The 17,687-nt window shown below is 41.9% G+C and overlaps 1 protein-coding gene across 7 annotated transcripts in view; it reads right to left on the bottom strand.

Annotated features, from left to right (window-relative positions):
• EML4 (EMAP like 4) overlaps positions 1 to 17,687 on the bottom strand; it is a 160,316-nt gene that overhangs the window by 55,050 nt on the left and 87,579 nt on the right. Inside the window, exon 1 of one of the 7 annotated variants that reach the window (XM_077282363.1) lies at positions 14,872 to 15,064. The exons of the other annotated variants lie outside the window; for them this stretch is intronic. Within the exon in view, the coding sequence (XP_077138478.1) occupies positions 14,872 to 14,938 (67 nt within the window). The 5' untranslated portion in view covers positions 14,939 to 15,064. Of the gene's footprint in view, positions 1 to 14,871; positions 15,065 to 17,687 lie in introns of those variants that run through there. 7 annotated transcript variants of the gene reach the window in all.

Here is a 17,687-nt window from a genome sequence, read left to right as displayed (position 1 = left end):
AACCGCAAGTTGTCATTAAACTAATCTAAATGTAGAATTCACATCTTTCAAGACACTGTCTGCTCCTTTACAATTCCCTGCCTGACCAATTTTATCAGCGGCCATCTCCATACATAAGTCAAGGAGCATGAAAAAGCTCAGTGGATCTAAATTCATGGACTCAATTGACAGGTTTTAAAGGGAATCCATCTATATAGTGTCTACCCCCTAAAAGGGCACAATGGCGGCAACCAAGATTTTAAACCAGCTTCGCATGCATCCATACCTCACTTATGATTGAAGTATCTTGACCTATGGGACATCATTTAAGCTCAAGGTGTCCGGGACCACCCACATGACTCTTCAAGGTTAACATATACCATGCACGGCTTTCTTCCCACGATAAAATTAAGCTAAAATTTAGACAGGGGCATCGTAATAAACCTATTACTGCAGCGTAAAATGCCAGTGTGCGGGTTTGGGGACAAATTTTGTGAGGTCTATTTATCATAGCTTGCCTGCAGTCCTACGTAAAGCCATACTCTAGGTTACAGTCTTTAGAGTTGCATATACGAGGAATATCTCCATGAAGACGACTTCTCCATAATGTAAACATGTTCTGCTTTCTCACAGGTATGGATATCATGGATATATCGGGGCCTCCGACCACAGAGCTTGTGCAGACGCCGCTCATTCTTTTCTCAGAGTCCCACACATAATAAACTATTTGAAGTTTTCCAGCAAAAGAATGTAACAAAGGAAGGTGCGAGGAGCAGACAAGCCCCGACACTTACTGGCATTCTCCTCTCCCGGCAGTGAGATGACTTTGTGCATCAGCCTGCATGAGTAATTAGCCAGGTACGGCTTTATTTAGGTGCTTTTCAAACAGGAGATCCTGGGAAGTGACGGGTCAATAGATAATATATATCAATGACATGAAGGATGGCACTGCTAGGAAACTGCTCACTGCACAGCGCATATGCTCTGTAGGCTACTCTTACAATCTTGTTCTTATAAGATGTTCTTTCACAGGGCTATTCCTAGAATTGCAAGTTATCCCCCATCTATAGGATACGGAATAATTTACTAATTTAAGATACTCCCATATACATATATTATCTATGCACAATCCACCACCAGGAGTGAGTGCCACTTCGTGAATAATAACAGCTGCTTCAACTGATGGCCTATAAAAAGGTGTCATTACCAAGGTGTCATCTCAAGACATTTGCAACCTTATTGTTGCAAAACATACTGAAAGCATTGTTTACAGATTAATTTCTAAACAACTGAAGGAAAGTTCCAGTGAGCACTGTTGGGACCATTATCTGGAAGTCCCGCATTGAGCAGGGGGTTGGATACAATGACCCTGAGGGTCCCTTCCAATTGTAACACTCTGATTCTAAGTGGAAGAAAACAGTTTCACCATAGAACGGCCACGACCATGACCAGGTGCTTCCAACAAGGTTTCATACAGGAGTGAAAAGAATTATTATTTCAAAGAAAACAATAAGGAATGCACTCAATCTCCATGGCCACCACGGAAGACTCCATTGCTGAAAAAAAAGCATATTCAAGCGCGTTAAAGTTTGCTCAACAACTTTCTTGATAACAATCCACTGACATCTACCAGGATGATGAAGATGAAACGAGGGTGGACATTTCAGAAAGACAATGATCTTAAACACACAGCCAAGGAAAGTCTCAATTGGTTTCAAAGAAAGAAAATAAAGCTGCTAGAATGGCCTGACCTAAATCCTATAGAAAGTTTATGGAGGGAACTAAAGCTCAGAGTTCATAGAATGAGCCCACTGGACCTTCAGAATGAGAAGAGTGTTTGTGTGGAAGCATGGGCCAAAATCACACCTGAGCAATGCCTGCGACTAGTTTCTCCACACAGGTGATGTCTTGAAGATGTCATCACCAACAAAGGCTTTTCTATGAAGTATTAAATACATTTCAGTAAACATGTTCTACACTTTTTCCTGTGTCATTTCTCATTATTACAAAACTTAATTTATGGACATCTATGGTTGTGATTTTGTCTATGTGAATTGGATGGGTGGTTACCGACATCTGGGGCCAATTTCATGTCCACAGCACCCTTAGAAATAACCATGCGACTGGGTCTATATACAAGATTACTGGAGACCTCCTACAATCTGCAGCACAGGAGGCTTAGACAACATCTGGTGATCGCTGAAAGGAGCGGTGATAATTTCTCACCATCATTAGGGACTAAGTCATATTGCAAGACTCGTTAAAGGGTTGATTGCGACTTGTAGGATCGCTACTTCCAACAGGTGGCGCTAGAGAATTCAAGTTCTCTTTTTCTCTGAAGAGGCAATTTGCACATTAGGGACTGACACTCGCAGCATCCCCCAAGCGTCCAGAGAGTATGGACAGCTGGAAAAACACGCCAGGAGAGAACCATGGCACCAATTGTGATGGCAAGCCATTCCAAAGACTGAGCAAGCAGACACCATCTGAGGTGCACATATCTCTACACAAGCCGTCCGTATCGGAGAAACAAGTGCGGCCTTAAAAAAAAAAAAAAAAGTAGTTTTCCCCTTAAAATTGAAAATATAACTAAACAGGGACGAGTCAAGTTTTACAATTTAATTCTTAAAAATTATTTTGACTTGTAAGTGTATAGTGACGGGGGTTAGGCAGAAACCGACCCCCCCCCAAAAAAAAAAAAAAAAACCGTACCTATCTGTTCCTCATCCGGACAAGTTATAATGGCTTTTGGTGCCCATACCAGTCCAGTATGTCCAGGCACTAGCCAAATCCTCGTGACTTGACTGGGCAGTTCCTAATCAGCAGGATTCTGTCAGCACTATAGGAGCTGGAACTTTCCTATATTTCCCATCATGATAAAAGTCTGATTACTGGTGGACGCCCGCTGAGGCCTTACCACGACACGTACTACTATGCTGTTTTAAGTCAGTCCTAAAGACTTTACATAAAACCAGTACTAAGTATGTGGATCAGACTCCTTAACAGCAGTGGTGCCACTCAGGATGAACACGGAGCTTGAAGTCACTTATCTAGTGATTGATCACCCCTAGCAATCAGACATTTATCCTGTGGAAAGGAGTTACAATTCAAGTCTTAGGAAAATGTTAATAAAGATGTTTTCCCGGAACGACTTCCACCAGCTTAAAATAATAAACTCTGGTGATCCTCTCCAGATGCAAACCTGTCTCTCCGCTGCTGTCCCGGTCTTTGTTGACATGCTGAACGAACTCAAAACATGCATGATACCACTGCAGCCGATCACCGAGTTCAGGGACTGGTCGCAGCGGTCAACTGTAGTTGAGACGTCACCACTGCAGCTTGACAACCAGGACAGAAGAAGCAGCGGGTGAGGATGAGTAACAATAAAGGTTATTAGTGGTGAGCGAACATGTTCGGATAAGGCGTTATCTGAGCATGCTCGGGTGCTAACCAAGAGTCTTTGTCATGCTCGAATGATATATTTGAGTCCCCGCAGCTGTTCAACAGCCATAACACATGCAGGGATCGCCTAACAAACAGGTAATCCCCGCATATGTCGCAACTGTCGAACAGCAGCTAGACATGAAACCGCGAAGAACATATTATTCGAGCACTTTGAAGACACTTGGTTAGCACATGAGCATGCTCAGATAATACCTTATTCCAGCACGCTCGCTCATCACCATTATTTTAATATTTGAAGAAACTGATGGGGAGGGAAAAAAAATACCAGAAAATCCCTTTAAATATCAATACCGGGGATCTGGAGGTCGGTATCTGAATTTAATAAGCCCCAAGAACTATAATGATCCATTATAAAATTAACGAGTACTAACTTCTGTGCCTTCATACTGACACGACAATGTTTAGAGGAGGACATTCAATGAAAGCTGGAGTGTGGAATTACATCATCTATTTGGGAATTGAATCATAAGCAATTAGCCAATTCTCACCAATTACTGAAAGTCCCTCCATTAGCAAGTGTGAAGAACTCCGCTAAACGACCGGCCGCAGCGGAAAAAACTAAATGCACCGTCCCTTAAAAGAAAAAGCTCATGGGGGGGGGGGGGTGTTAATATTTAACACTCGGTGTTTAATGGAGACCCGATTACTCGAAAACCTACGGTAGTTAAATATATATATATATATATATATATATATATATATATATATATATATATATATATATATATATATATATATATATATATATATATATAATTTTTTTTTTTTTTTTTATTTATTTATTTATTTATTTTTTTAAAAAACAACCTGCTGACTGAAGCACATTTCATTTGGATTAGTGCCGGGAAGGCTGATGTGATGAGGACATCAAGAAATCTCTTCCTTTACCATCACTGCTGTATCGCAACTATTCAGATGGTTTATATAAACTGACACTCGATTAATATTTCATTTCGGAGACGCCAATTAAGTCATAAAAGGAAAAAAAAAAAAAAAAAAAAAAAAGACTAAATCAATATTACTTATGAGAATTTTAGAGCTTAAATCAAGAAAAGTCTCCACTTACAAGAAAAAAAAGGATCTACTTAAAAATGAACGAAACGCGTCTGTGCTTGGCAAAGAAAAGTCTCCCCCCTTCCACAGCACTTTAACAGATGTATTCCTGCTGTTTCAGATATTTTATTTCATTATCCTGAAGATTTCACAAGTCTGATGTCTTACCCACCCCAAATCAGAGAGAAGAGGAGAAAAAAAAGGAGCAAAACTGTTTAGTTAACCTTTCCCAAGGAAACATAATAAAGAGAAATACAATTAGGACCATTAAAAAAAAAAAAGAAAAAAATATATATGAATCAACCGTGTAAATGGTCTTCATCAAAAATCTTTTGTCATTTTGTGCACACAGCCCCTATACGCAGCCATGTATTTCTATGGTTACAGACTATGAATATGGTATATTGCTCAAATGGATGCAAATACCGTCAACCATGACCAAAGCTTTAGAGTAATCTCTCAAAAAGCTGACTAGTCAAAAAAAAAAAAAAAGGGTATAGAAGACAATTCTATATTCTGACCATGGATTGAACCAGCTACGGATATCTACATGTAGCAAGCATTTCCAAATATATCCTAGAGGCTATGTTCACACTCTGCGGTTCCGCAGCAGTTTCCCATGCGTTTACAGTACAATGCACATGCTGTGGAAAAAAACAGTGCACATGCTGTGGAAAAAAACGTGCGAAAAAGGCAGCGGTTTACATTCCGCAGCATGTCAATTCTTTGTGCGGACTCTGCAGCGGTTTTACACCTGCTCCATAATAGAAAACCGCAGGTGTAAAACCGCAGAGGAATCCGCAGTAAATCCACAGGAAAAACACAGTGTTATTGCCCTGCGGATTTATCAAATCCGCTGCGGAAAAATCCGCAGTGGACCATTCTACGTGTGCACATACCCTTAAAGGGGGTATTTCCATCTCCAAGGTCCTCTCCCTATATGTGGTAGGTGTAGTAATATTAGCAAATTTCCCCCAATTAAAAATGTACAGTTCTCCCGATAACCGATGTCACTTACCCCATGTCCAGGGCATTGCAGTAGATTAGGTATCCATGGTTACGACCACTCATAATGACAGTTAGTTGCTACTCGTAACCATGCACATGGGGTAAGCAACATAGTGAATCAGAAGAACTACACTATATTTCTCAAAAAACAAACAAAACATACATGCTCAGGAGAAGATGTATGTGTTCTTAATAGGGAGAGAGTAGGCCGCTGATTAACACCTTTGGTGGAGACACTTCTTCCATGAAATCAAAGATGGAGCATATCAAAGCCAACAGCCTGATCCTTTTCTAACTCAAAATCTTGTTTGGGGATAATGAAGGTCCCATTGTATTTGATGGTTGGCCAGTTTAGCCAAAATCAGGAGAAAGGATAAGCCATGAATGAGTATTTGGGATCGGGCTAGTCTGTTCACCTTCACTGCGGTGTCTAGAACAGGGGTGGGGAACCTCAGGCCCCAGGGCCATTTACGGCCCTCGATGACCTTTTATCAGGCCCCCGAGCGGATTCTCAAGGACCACATTCTTGGGCAGGGAGCTGTATTTTGATTACAACCAGCTCATTAATTTCTTCTTGCTATGTTAGCACACACACGTTATGTTAGCGCACACATGCAGTGTTCACTACTGAACACTGAAGGGCATGCAATGAAAGATCACAACCTGAAACCAGTGCCAGAGTCAGGATGTACTTTGTGGGGGGAGTTTGTACGGCCCCCGAAGGATGGTAGAAATATACAAATGGCCCTTGGCAGAAAAAAAAAAAAAATTCCCCACCCCTGGTGTAGAATAAGGCTGGGTGCAGATGGACGTGTTTGAGTGTGAACAGCTTCAGGAAGCGCTTCTTGGGCGAGTTTTTGAAGGAGTTTATTTTACGAAAGTAGTTTTGAAACATTTTGGAACTGTTATTTTTGCAATTTGAAGCAAATTCCATCAGGATCCACATCAAAATTAGTGACAAGCACTTTTTTTTTTATCCCTGCAAGGAAATTTTTAAAAACCAGAAGACAAAAAAAAATGCTCAAAGTCCCCCTTCAAAAAAAATAACTTTATATACGAACATCAAAGAGGATTAACATTCAAATAAATAAGAAGAGTCTTTTGAAGTGACGTTTAGGAGGTTTTTTTTCTTGGAGAGCCTAAAAAGCCCAGTTTTCACTTGGCCTTAAAGGAGTATTCCCATCTCCAAGATCCTATCCCAATATGTAGTAGGTGTAATAATATTAGAAATGTAGTATAGTTTTTCTGATTCGCTATGTTTCTTTCCTCATGTGCAGGCATTGCAGTACCTTCAGTATCCATGGTTACGACCACTAGCAACTAGCTGTCATTTCATCAGTGGACGTAACCATGGAAACCTAAGGTCCTGCAATGTCTGCACATGAGGAAAGAAATAGCGAATCAGAAGAACTATACATTTCTAATTAGAGATATTTGCCAGTATTCTTAAAGCTACTACATATTGGGATAGGTTCTTAGAGACGAGTATAATGTGCTTATAAAAAGGCTTTATAATCTCATTTCTAGAAGTATTGTTTAGGAGCGAGCCCCACAATCACTAAGCTTGTTTCTGACAGAATTTAAGATGCTTTCTGTGAAGTTTACACTTTTACCGCCATCCATCATCCTGGAGAATGAGACGTGCAGAGTCTCTGAATGGCATTTCTGTATTAATACCGCCACCCACCACTTCCTTCCTTTGTGTGCACCAGCAGTGCAGCATATCCGGACTTCTCAGTATTATGCCAACATGGCTTCACATCTACCGGATGGAAATCTGTCTCAGCAACATTAATGGTGGGTTTTTTTTCCCCTTTTTAAATTTTATTTCTCAGCATCGTTATGGCGATAATAGGTTGTAAAAGTAACTTTCCCTTGTTTTGCTTAGACCAAGACAGGGAGTTACAAGAGATTCTTCTCTGGGGGGCATGTACTTTGTTCCCTGCATGAGGTGTCATATACAGGAGGGGGAAAGGTGATGGGAAAGGAAAAAAAAAAATACACGCCCCTAGAGAAGAGGATTTCGCCTGTGAGACATGTAATGACACACAGCCGGCTCTCCTCCTTGATCTTGGCACCTGGTGCGTAGACTAGAGCTGTGTGTTACAAACCCCTCATGCAGCTTTCATCTCATGGCAAGGGGAGCACGGCAGAGCCGACATTGCTCCGAAATGAAAGCTGCAAGAGGTGTTTGTAACACACAGCATTGATGCACTATAAACAATAGGTAGTATAGCATATAAAGAAACTCAAGCAGTCATAGAATCCATAAATCTCTCCCCTTGAGGAAGGTACTACCACCGAAACGTGCGTCGGGGTGGGTGGGTGACTCCTGGAGATTGTTCCATCATCAACAAGGTACTGTTTGTATATTATGATGTAATTCACTCAGATCATGGCATTGAATTGCTTGACTATTGCACCTTAACCACATGGTAATACATATTTGTTCACTGTGTGCATACTATGTTTTCTATATATCTGTATACCTTGTATCCAGGGAGACACCCAACCTTGGGCAATTTTTGATGCTAGCTACATCATGTTACCATCTTATAGCCCCCATGTGTCCGTTTGTCTGTATGATTTTTTTTTTATAATATATGTTTAATAAAGGAGCTGATTATGGATTCTATGACTGCTTGGGTTTCTTTATATGCTATAATATGTGGTTTGCAGTTGTCCAAATTATATCCATACCGTGGTGGTGGATTAATATAATTAATACAGCGAAGTTTTGTGATATATAGTTTCCACCACCTACAATGTTCATCGGAATATGGTTGTATATAAACAATAGGTGCAAAGATCACAGAGGTCAGCATACATGTCTCACAGGAGAAAGCCTGCTTTACATTTCTCTGGGGGGCGTGTACTTTTTTCCGCTGCATGATGCCTCCTGCTTATGATAGGGCAACGTCATGCAGGGGGGAAAGTACACACCCCCAAGAAGAATCTTTAATATCCTCAAAAATTTGAGTCTAAAAACTTTAAAAGCCAAGATCACTGCAAAAGATAGAACAAGTAAAATAATTTTTATTTTATGTTTTCAACTATTCCATAATGTGGCCTGTTTCACATGCTAAAATTCTTTCACCAATTTTTTCATGCTGATTTGGACACAATGTAATAGTGGCCACAGAGCGAAAGAAAGCTGTCCCAAATTGGGGTAGATGGGGCCGATATCTGAATGCGTCTTTGTCCTGTTCTCAGAGAGAACTTCTGTCATGACATCCGCCATAAATAAAGACTCTGCAGTAACAGGGGGTTTAAGGGATTGAGTGCGGCCTCACAAAGCCCTTAATCACCGTAGGGGGAGAGACATTCTCCTGTGACGGACATCGCCACATGGGGAGACGCCACCACAATACAAGCTATTGTGCAGAGGCTAAAAAGTCCACGTGATGACAGTAAATTGGTGAAGGGGCTCACACTGCCCAGGGGGGCTTCTATGCTGCACAGGAAAGTACAAGCGACTAATCTAATATGGAGGGAAACCATTTTTTTAGGCCTAGTTCAAAATCACAATTCGTCGATAGATACCTTTACAATGCGGGTGAATGGGGAGGTTGTAAAATTGGATTTTGAAGCCTATCTTACCACTCAGGCGTCAAGGTTTTACTTGTGCTTTTAATGGATAGAAGAAGTACAGGAATATTAATGGGCAAAAGAAGCTTGGAAATATTTTTGCATGAGGAAAAAAAACAAAAAATAATTTATATACTGCACACACACCTCACAAAACTAGGTCATGAAAAAGTTAATTACAATTCAATAGAAAAAGGGAAACTCATAATATAGAGTAATTACAAACAGTAACCTGTTTCAAGCGTTTATTTCTGTTAATGTTGATGATTATGGCTTACAGCCAATGAAAACCCAAAAGTCTTTATCTCAGTAAATTAGAATAATTAACAAAAAACACCTGCAAAGGCTTCCTAAGCGTTTAAAAAAGGTCCCTTAGTCTGTTTCAGTAGCTCCACAATCATGGGGAAGACTGCTAACTTGACAGATGTCCAGAAGGCAGTCATTGACACTCCACAAGGAGGGGAAGCCACAAAAAGGTCATAGCAAAAGAAAATGGCTGTTCACACAGTGCTGTATCCCAGCATATTAATGGAAAGTTGAGTGGAAGGAATAAGTGTGGTAGGAAAGGTGCACAAGCAAACGAGATAACGGCAGCCTTAAAAGAATTGTTAAGAAAAGGCCATTCTAAAGTTTGGGGGAGATTCACAAGGAGTGGACTGCTGCTGGAGTCATTGCTTCAAGAGCCACCACACACAGACGTATCCAGGACATGGGCTACAAGTGTCACATTCCTTGTGTCAGCCGCTCATGACCAATAGACAATGCCAGAAGCGTCTTACCTGGGCCAAGAAGGATAAGAACTGGACTGTTGTCAGTGGTCCAAGGTGTTGTTTTCAGATGAAAGTAGATTTTGCATTTTATTTGGAAATCAAGGTCCCAGAGTCTGGAGGAAGAGTGGAGAGGCCACAATCCAAGCTGCCTGAGGTCTAGTGTGAAGTTTCCACAATCAGTGATGGTTTGGGGAGCCATGTCATCTGCTGGTATAGATCCACTGTTTTATCAAGACCAAAGTCAGCGCAGCCGTCTATCAGGGAATTTTAGAGCACTTCATGCTTCCCTCTGCCGACAAGCTTTTTGGAGATGGAAATTTTGCAGCAGGACTTGGCCCCTGTCCACACTGCCAAAAGTACCAATACCTGGTGTAAAAACAACAGTATCACTGTGCTTGACGGGCCAGCAAACTCGCCTGACCTTAATCCCACAGAGAATCTATGGGGTATTGTCAAGAGGAAGATGAGAGACACCAGACCCAACAATACAGACGAGCTGAAGGCTGCTATCAAAGCAACCTGGGCTTCCATAACCCCTCAGCAGTGCCACAGGCTGATCGCCTCCATGCCACACCGCATCGATGCAGTAATTGATGCAAAAGGAGCCCCGACCAAGTAATGAGGGCATTTCCTGAACATACATTTCAGTAGGCCAACATTTCGGATTTTAATATATTTTTTTCAAGCTGGTGTTATAAAGTATTCTAATTTACTGAGATAATGACTTTTGGGTTTTCATTGGCTGTAAGCCATAATCAACATTACCAGAAATAAACACCATAAGGGATGGCTGCTGGAAACTTGGGGAAAAAAATGCCACCGCACCACGACCCAAGCATAGGGGTATGTAGACAGGTGGGTTTGTGGGCATAAAATCTGCAGCCTATACAACAAGTGGGTGAGAAGTTTGCCAAATCTGATCCACACACTGGAGGAAAAAAAAAAATCACAGTGGAAATGGACCTGTGACAGATGTTAAAGCTGCAGATTTTCAGAGCAGTTTTCTCTGTTTTGCAGTGTGTAGGACAAATCAGCATAAAAATCCCTTTAAAATAGGCTGATCAGCGGAAAAAGCATCTGCATGTGTGAACACACTGCAAGGGTACAAGGCCTTGTGTCAGGTGCAGATAAAGGCAGAAGAGGCCCCTGTGCAACAATATAGGGCCCTTAGCTCACGATCATGAACAATTCTGCCTGCTTTGGAGGTGGATGTGGCCCTCCTTACGTCTTGGGACCCTGTATGGCCCACACTAACGATATGGAAACGCTCCATATTTGGGGGGTTTAAGGAGCAGAATGTTCACATGTTGCATTTTTGCAGCGTTTTTTCCCCACAGGCAGAACCTGCTCTCTTGGCCGTAAAGAAGCTGGTTGCAAGAAGCCGGTTTTACAGAGGTCTTGTTGTCTCTTGTGCATGCTGATAAAAGTTTAACAGAAAAACTGCAGCAAAAATGCAGCGTGTGAACACAGCCTTAGCATGCTTTGCAGCCTTTTGATTTGACAATGCCCAGTATGAAGCGTTTTCCATGAGACGATGCTTCCAAGAAGTGACATGTATCTCTCCCCCAAAACCTTAAGTGGATGGGGGAAAAAAGTGAGCAGGAAGAGAGTGAGTGTGTGTATATATATATATATATATATATATATATATATATATATATATATATATATATATATATATATATATATATATATATATTTATTAGATGGTGGCCCGATTCTAACGCATCAGGTATTCTAGAATATGCATGTCCACGTAGTATATTGCCCAGTGACGTAGTATACAGCACAGAGCCACGTAGTATATTGCCCAGCCACGTATGTCACAGGTTAAAAAATACAAAATAAACATATACTCACCTTCCAAGGGGCCCCTTGTAGTTCTGTCGCCTGTGTTCGGTTCAGGCGGCAGCTTCCGGTCCGAGGGTGTGATGACGTCGCGGTCACATGACCGTGACGTCACGGCAGGTCCTTCTCGCGCAGGGCCTGCGATGACGTCGCGGTCACGATTGTGATGTCATGGCAGGTCCTTCTCGCGCAGGCGCGCAGGGCCTGCGATGTCGCGGTCACATGATTGTGACGTCATGGCAGGTCCTTGTCGCACACCAACCTTAGCACCGGAACCTGCCGCTTGCATGGACCGGTCCCCGGAGCGTCGGAAAGGCGGCAGAAGGTGAGTATATAATGATTTGTTATTTTTTTTTATTATTAGTTTTAACATTAGATGTTTTTACTATTGAGGCTGCATAGGCAGCCTCAATAGTAAAAACTTGGTCACACAGGGTTAATAGCGGCGGTAACGGAGTGAGTTACCCGCAGCATAACGCGGTCCGTTACCGCTGGCATTAACCCTGTGTGAGCCGTGACTGCGGGGAGTATGGAGCGGGCGCCGGGCACTGACAGCAGGGGAGTAGGGAGGGACCAATCTGACTGTGCCCGTCGCTGATTGATCGCAGCAGCCATGACAGGCAGCTGGCGAGACCAATCAGCGAATGAATATCCGTGACGGAAGTTGCCAACAGAAAGACGGAAGTACCCCTTAGACAATTATATATATACAGGTCCTTCTCAAAAAATTTGCATATAGTGTTAAATTTCATTATTTACCATAATGTAATGATTACAATTAAACTTTCATATATTATAGATTCATTATCCACCAACTGAAATTTGTCAGGTCTTTTATTGTTTTAATACTGATGATTTTGGCCTACAACTCCTGATAACCCAAAAAACCTGTCTCAATAAATTAGCATATCAAGAAAAGGTTCTCTAAACGACCTATTACCCTAATCTTCTGAATCAACTAATTAACTCTAAACACATGCAAAAGATACCTGAGGCTTTTAAAAACTCCCTGCCTGGTTCATTACTCAAAACCCCCATCATGGGTAAGACTAGCGACCTGACAGATGTCAAGAAGGCCATCATTGACACCCTCAAGCAAGAGGGTAAGACCCAGAAAGAAATTTCTCAACAAATAGGCTGTTCCCAGAGTGCTGTATCAAGGCACCTCAATGGTAAATCTGTTGGAAGGAAACAATGTGGCAGAAAACGCTGTACAACGAGAAGAGGTGACCGGACCCTGAGGAAGATTGTGGAGAAGGACCGATTCCAGACCTTGGGGAACCTGAGGAAGCAGTGGACTGAGTCTGGTGTGGAAACATCCAGAGCCACCGTGCACAGGCGTGTGCAGGAAATGGGCTACAGGTGCCGCATTCCCCAGGTAAAGCCACTTTTGAACCATAAACAGCGGCAGAAGCGCCTGACCTGGGCTACAGAGAAGCAGCACTGGACTGTTGCTAAGTGGTCCCAAGTACTTTTTTCTGATGAAAGCAAATTTTGCATGTCATTCGGAAATCAAGGTGCCAGAGTCTGGAGGAAGACTGGGGAGAAGGAAATGCCAAAATGCCTGAAGTCCAGTGTCAAGTACCCAGTCAGTGATGGTGTGGGGTGCCATGTCAGCTGCTGGTGTTGGTCCACTGTGTTTCATCAAGGGCAGGGTCAATGCAGCTAGCTATCAGGAGATTTTGGAGCACTTCATGCTTCCTGGCACCTGCTCACAGTGCCAAAACCACTGGTAAATGGTTTACTGACCATGGTATTACTGTGCTCAATTGGCCTGCCAACTCTCCTGACCTGAACCCCATAGAGAATCTGTGTGATATTGTGAAGAGAAAGTTGAGAGACGCAAGACCCAACACTCTGGATGAGCTTAAGGCCGCTATTGAAGCATCCTGGGCCTCCATAACATCTCAGCAGTGTCACAGGCTGATTGCCTCCATGCCACGCCGCATTGAAGCAGTCATTTCTGCCAAAGGATTCCCGACCAAGTATTGAGTGCATAACTGAACATTATTATTTGATGGTTTTTTTGTTTGTTATTAAAAAACACTTTTATTTGATTGGACGGTTGAAATATGCTAATTTATTGAGACAGGTTTTTTGGGTTATCAGGAGTTGTAGGCCAAAATCATCAGTATTAAAACAATAAAAGACCTGACAAATTTCAGTTGGTGGATAATGAATCTATAATATATGAAAGTTTAATTGTAATCATTACATTATGGTAAATAATGAAATTTAACACTATATGCTAATTTTTTGAGAAGGACCTGTATAGGTTTTTTTTTGGCGAGGTTTTTATAGTGGACTCCATTGAAAAAAACAATACTCAAAAAAAACAAAACCTAAGGATATGTTCACATGAAGCATGCAGCATTTCTTATGTCATTTTTTAGAGCTATTACATTTCAGCATATCATGCATTTTTTTTTTTTACCTACCGTAAATGATTTAAAAACAAACAAAAAAAAAAACTGCAGCACATCAATTCTACCCGCTTATTTTTCACCAACAGAAAGTAACGAGAAAGTGCATAAGAGCTACAAACAAAAACATTTTTCCGTGAATAAAAACACGTACTGTAAAAAGCAAAAGCGCACATGTAACCCGCACCAGGCTGGTGAACAAAAAAAAAAAAAGTAATGAAAATTGCAGCAAAAATGTGCATTTTCAACAGTTTTTTTTTTTACTGCAGAAAATAACCCCTGCTGCGTGTGAACATAACCTTAGATGTCAAGTGGGACAATTTTTTTCTTTTCTTGCTCTGGCAGGAGTGCACCCAGTATATTCGTCCTCCTCTGCATTCTGGTGTTTACAACGCACGGACGTTTTCTAAATATAATCACCCCCCCGAAGCCACGAAGAAATATAAAATAATGTACCAAATTCTACCCTGCTACACAGAGGTGCACTTACTCCCTCCCACCTAATGGTGATTAGCACGGGCAGGAAATTCAAGGTCCGGCAGTGCGAGATCTGGACAATTTCTGACTGCAATTACTATTATTCATGGGTAAATCTACAATAGGCACACATTTTTTTGCACATAAAAAAATACACAGAGCTTAGTAACATGACGACACTATCACACCGAAATTATTCAAAGGGTTAAAAGATAAACTCAGCTCTGCTGCATGTATCAGAGGAAGGAATAAGAAGTTACCATTGCTCAGGTTCCTGAGTGTGGAGGAAAAGCCGGCAGGCGTGAGGTCAGGCAGGCTGGCTTCCATCCTGGCACCTCGTTCACACGTCCTAAAGTCGAAATTTGTCAACGTTTCCTCGCAACCTCCAAAGCTTCACAGCAAATCCCAGCGCGCGGCGACGGACGTCATACTTTGGATTGCGAGGAAATCCTCTCGGCCCAGATGGCCCACCACAAAGCACTTCTGTATTGGCACAAAGAAAAGGCTGGAGAAGACACCGCTGCCAGCCCTACCCGTTTCCTCTGTGCTCAGCTCAAGCAAAAAAAAAAATGCAAGAGCGAGAGGCTGGATGGGGAGGAGACAGTCAAATCTCAGTTTGGTGCTAGTAATGAGAGTCAAATGTCAGGAGTCCGGGCTCACAGTCATCCTGACATGCAAATGCCTTTCCTTTACTACTCCGACTATCAGTTACATGAAAACACTTGAAAAATATTCACCCCCCCCCCTCCATTACCTTCCCCAGAGACTGCCACTTGTACAATGCAGCTGATTAATCTAGAAAAAAATATAAGTAATTGTGGCTCATTAAAAAGTGTAAAATATTTGCTGCATTAATTACAAAATTCCAGAGGTGAATGTGTCACAGTATTTAAAGTCTGCATATAGAATGCAAAAAAAAAAATATATATATATATATTCTGTGCAAAGTTACACAACTTTCTAAACTTTTATTTAAACTTATTTTGTCTGCAAGTAGCTTATTTCTTTTATCTTGCAGAATGAAAGATATTAAAGCAGAGGTCTTCTTTCCTAAATCTGAGTGTTCTGTTACACCCCTTCTCTTCTGTCCGCTGAAGCAAGCACATCTCCAAAATGTGGACAGGGAAGAAAGCATGAAGAGTCTCTGGGAGGGCAGAGACAACTGACTACAGATGAGGAAAACGGAACGGAATGTGTAGGATAGAAGCTATGATTATATGAGCAGTAGTGATGAGCGAACGTGCTCATCGGGTGCTAACCTAGTGTCTTCAACATGCTCGAAAAATATGCCCCCTTAGATGCATGTCCAACAGCCACAACACATGCTGGGGTTACCGGTTAGGCAATTCCCGGAATGTGTCTTGCGGCTGTCGGCCACAAGACATGCAGTTGCGGGGACTCAAACATCTTTTTCGAGCACGTCAAAGACACTAAACATCCGAGCACGTTCGCTCATCACTAGAGAGCAATGAAGAAAGTAGCACCCTGATTACAGGACCTCAAATCCTGCCTACATTACCAAGAAAGACACTCCCCTCCCATGAGAGAAGAATCTGAAACATGGCTCTGGCTGCATTTAAAGGGGTGTATACATGAATGAAACCACGATAATTGAAAACTGGAAGCCAATGCAATTTTATTAACTAAAAAGGTAATTTAACATGTACAAAGTATTTTTACACTCATTCTGCTGAGGCAGATGTCTACGAATCCTTAATCTTGCCGAGTGCTTTGCAAAAATGTTAAGGCACATCTCCATTTCCTGGATCTGATTGTTCTAGCCTCACCTTTCTGTCAGATAGTAGGAGCAAGGGGTTGTACGCAAATCTCCACAATGTGGACAGGGAAGAAAGCATGCAATGTCTCCGGAAGGGCAGAGAAAACTGGCCACATGAGGAAAACTTAAGTGCAGGATAGAAGCTGTGCTATTATACGAGCAGTGAAGACGTTTATTACCTATTCCAAGTCCAAATTCACATGTCCATGAAAAATTGACCGCGCTCGGATGCAATAAACAGCCGAAACAGTGGGTCTCCCAACTTGAGCTAACTGCATGATGAAAGTATTGATAAATATGCTCCAGTGTCCCAAAAGAGTTCAGGAAAAAGGTGTTATGTAAGGTAAGTGAAGTATGTAGTCCCCCCATGTGCGGCCCATCTGACAAGAAAGGAAGGTCAGTATACTGGAGTGCAGATTCCATCTAGAATATGTATGCAAAGAGTCTAATCTCAGCAGGACCCTCACAAAACTAGCAGGACACATCCCCCTTGTAAGATATGCCTGGACGAAGATCTTCCATTTTGCCTTGACTGCAAAATATCACCTTCAAGTACTCGGATACTGCGAGAGCTCCGGGCCGGCCGGCCGGGTCTCCTTACAGCGCTGCCTGTTTATTCCACTTTTCCACTGACTCGGCAGTATGTGGTGTAGGTAGACATATGGAAGGCGTATGTGATCAAAGGGGAAACAAAACGCAAAGACATTTCCCCTCGAGTCCTTGAGATACCCACTTGTCTGAATAGTTAGAAGACATCGCACATCTCAGAATTACAGGATTTTCTGCAACAGGTTGAGGGAAACCAAAATGGGTGCGGAAAAGAAATCCTCGAACTGAAGAAAGGACATAAAAAAAAAATAATAAGGGGGTTCCTGGTTCGCATTTGTAGTTTCTAATCAAATACAAAATACAGCCATATAAGGCCTATACTAAACCGCCATTAGGTGGCCAAATAATATCATAAATGGTCTACACACCTCCATAAAGCACACAAACACGAGCATAAGAATATACTCTTATAACACTGCAATACAAATAATAGTGCCATACAACACGCAAATAATACTCCTAATACAGTGTCTGTGTGATACCGCATTTACAGGTTCGATACCACACTGCCTAAATATGCAGCAACCAAAGGAAACAGACAAAGAATCCACATAATACCGAAACTAAGCTAATAAATAATACCGCAATACAAAGCCAAGATAATACCGGATGGCTAATTTTAATCTAGGGTGGCAAAGTGCGTGTGGGTGAGAATAGCTGGATGTGTAAGGCAGTAAAGGTGTGTGCCCC

Source organism: Ranitomeya variabilis, chromosome 2 (genome assembly GCF_051348905.1).
Source record: "Ranitomeya variabilis isolate aRanVar5 chromosome 2, aRanVar5.hap1, whole genome shotgun sequence".
NCBI classification, from domain to species: domain Eukaryota; kingdom Metazoa; phylum Chordata; class Amphibia; order Anura; family Dendrobatidae; genus Ranitomeya; species Ranitomeya variabilis.
The sequence above is the reverse complement of the archived record's forward strand: the minus strand, read 5'-3'. Positions and strand labels throughout refer to the sequence as shown.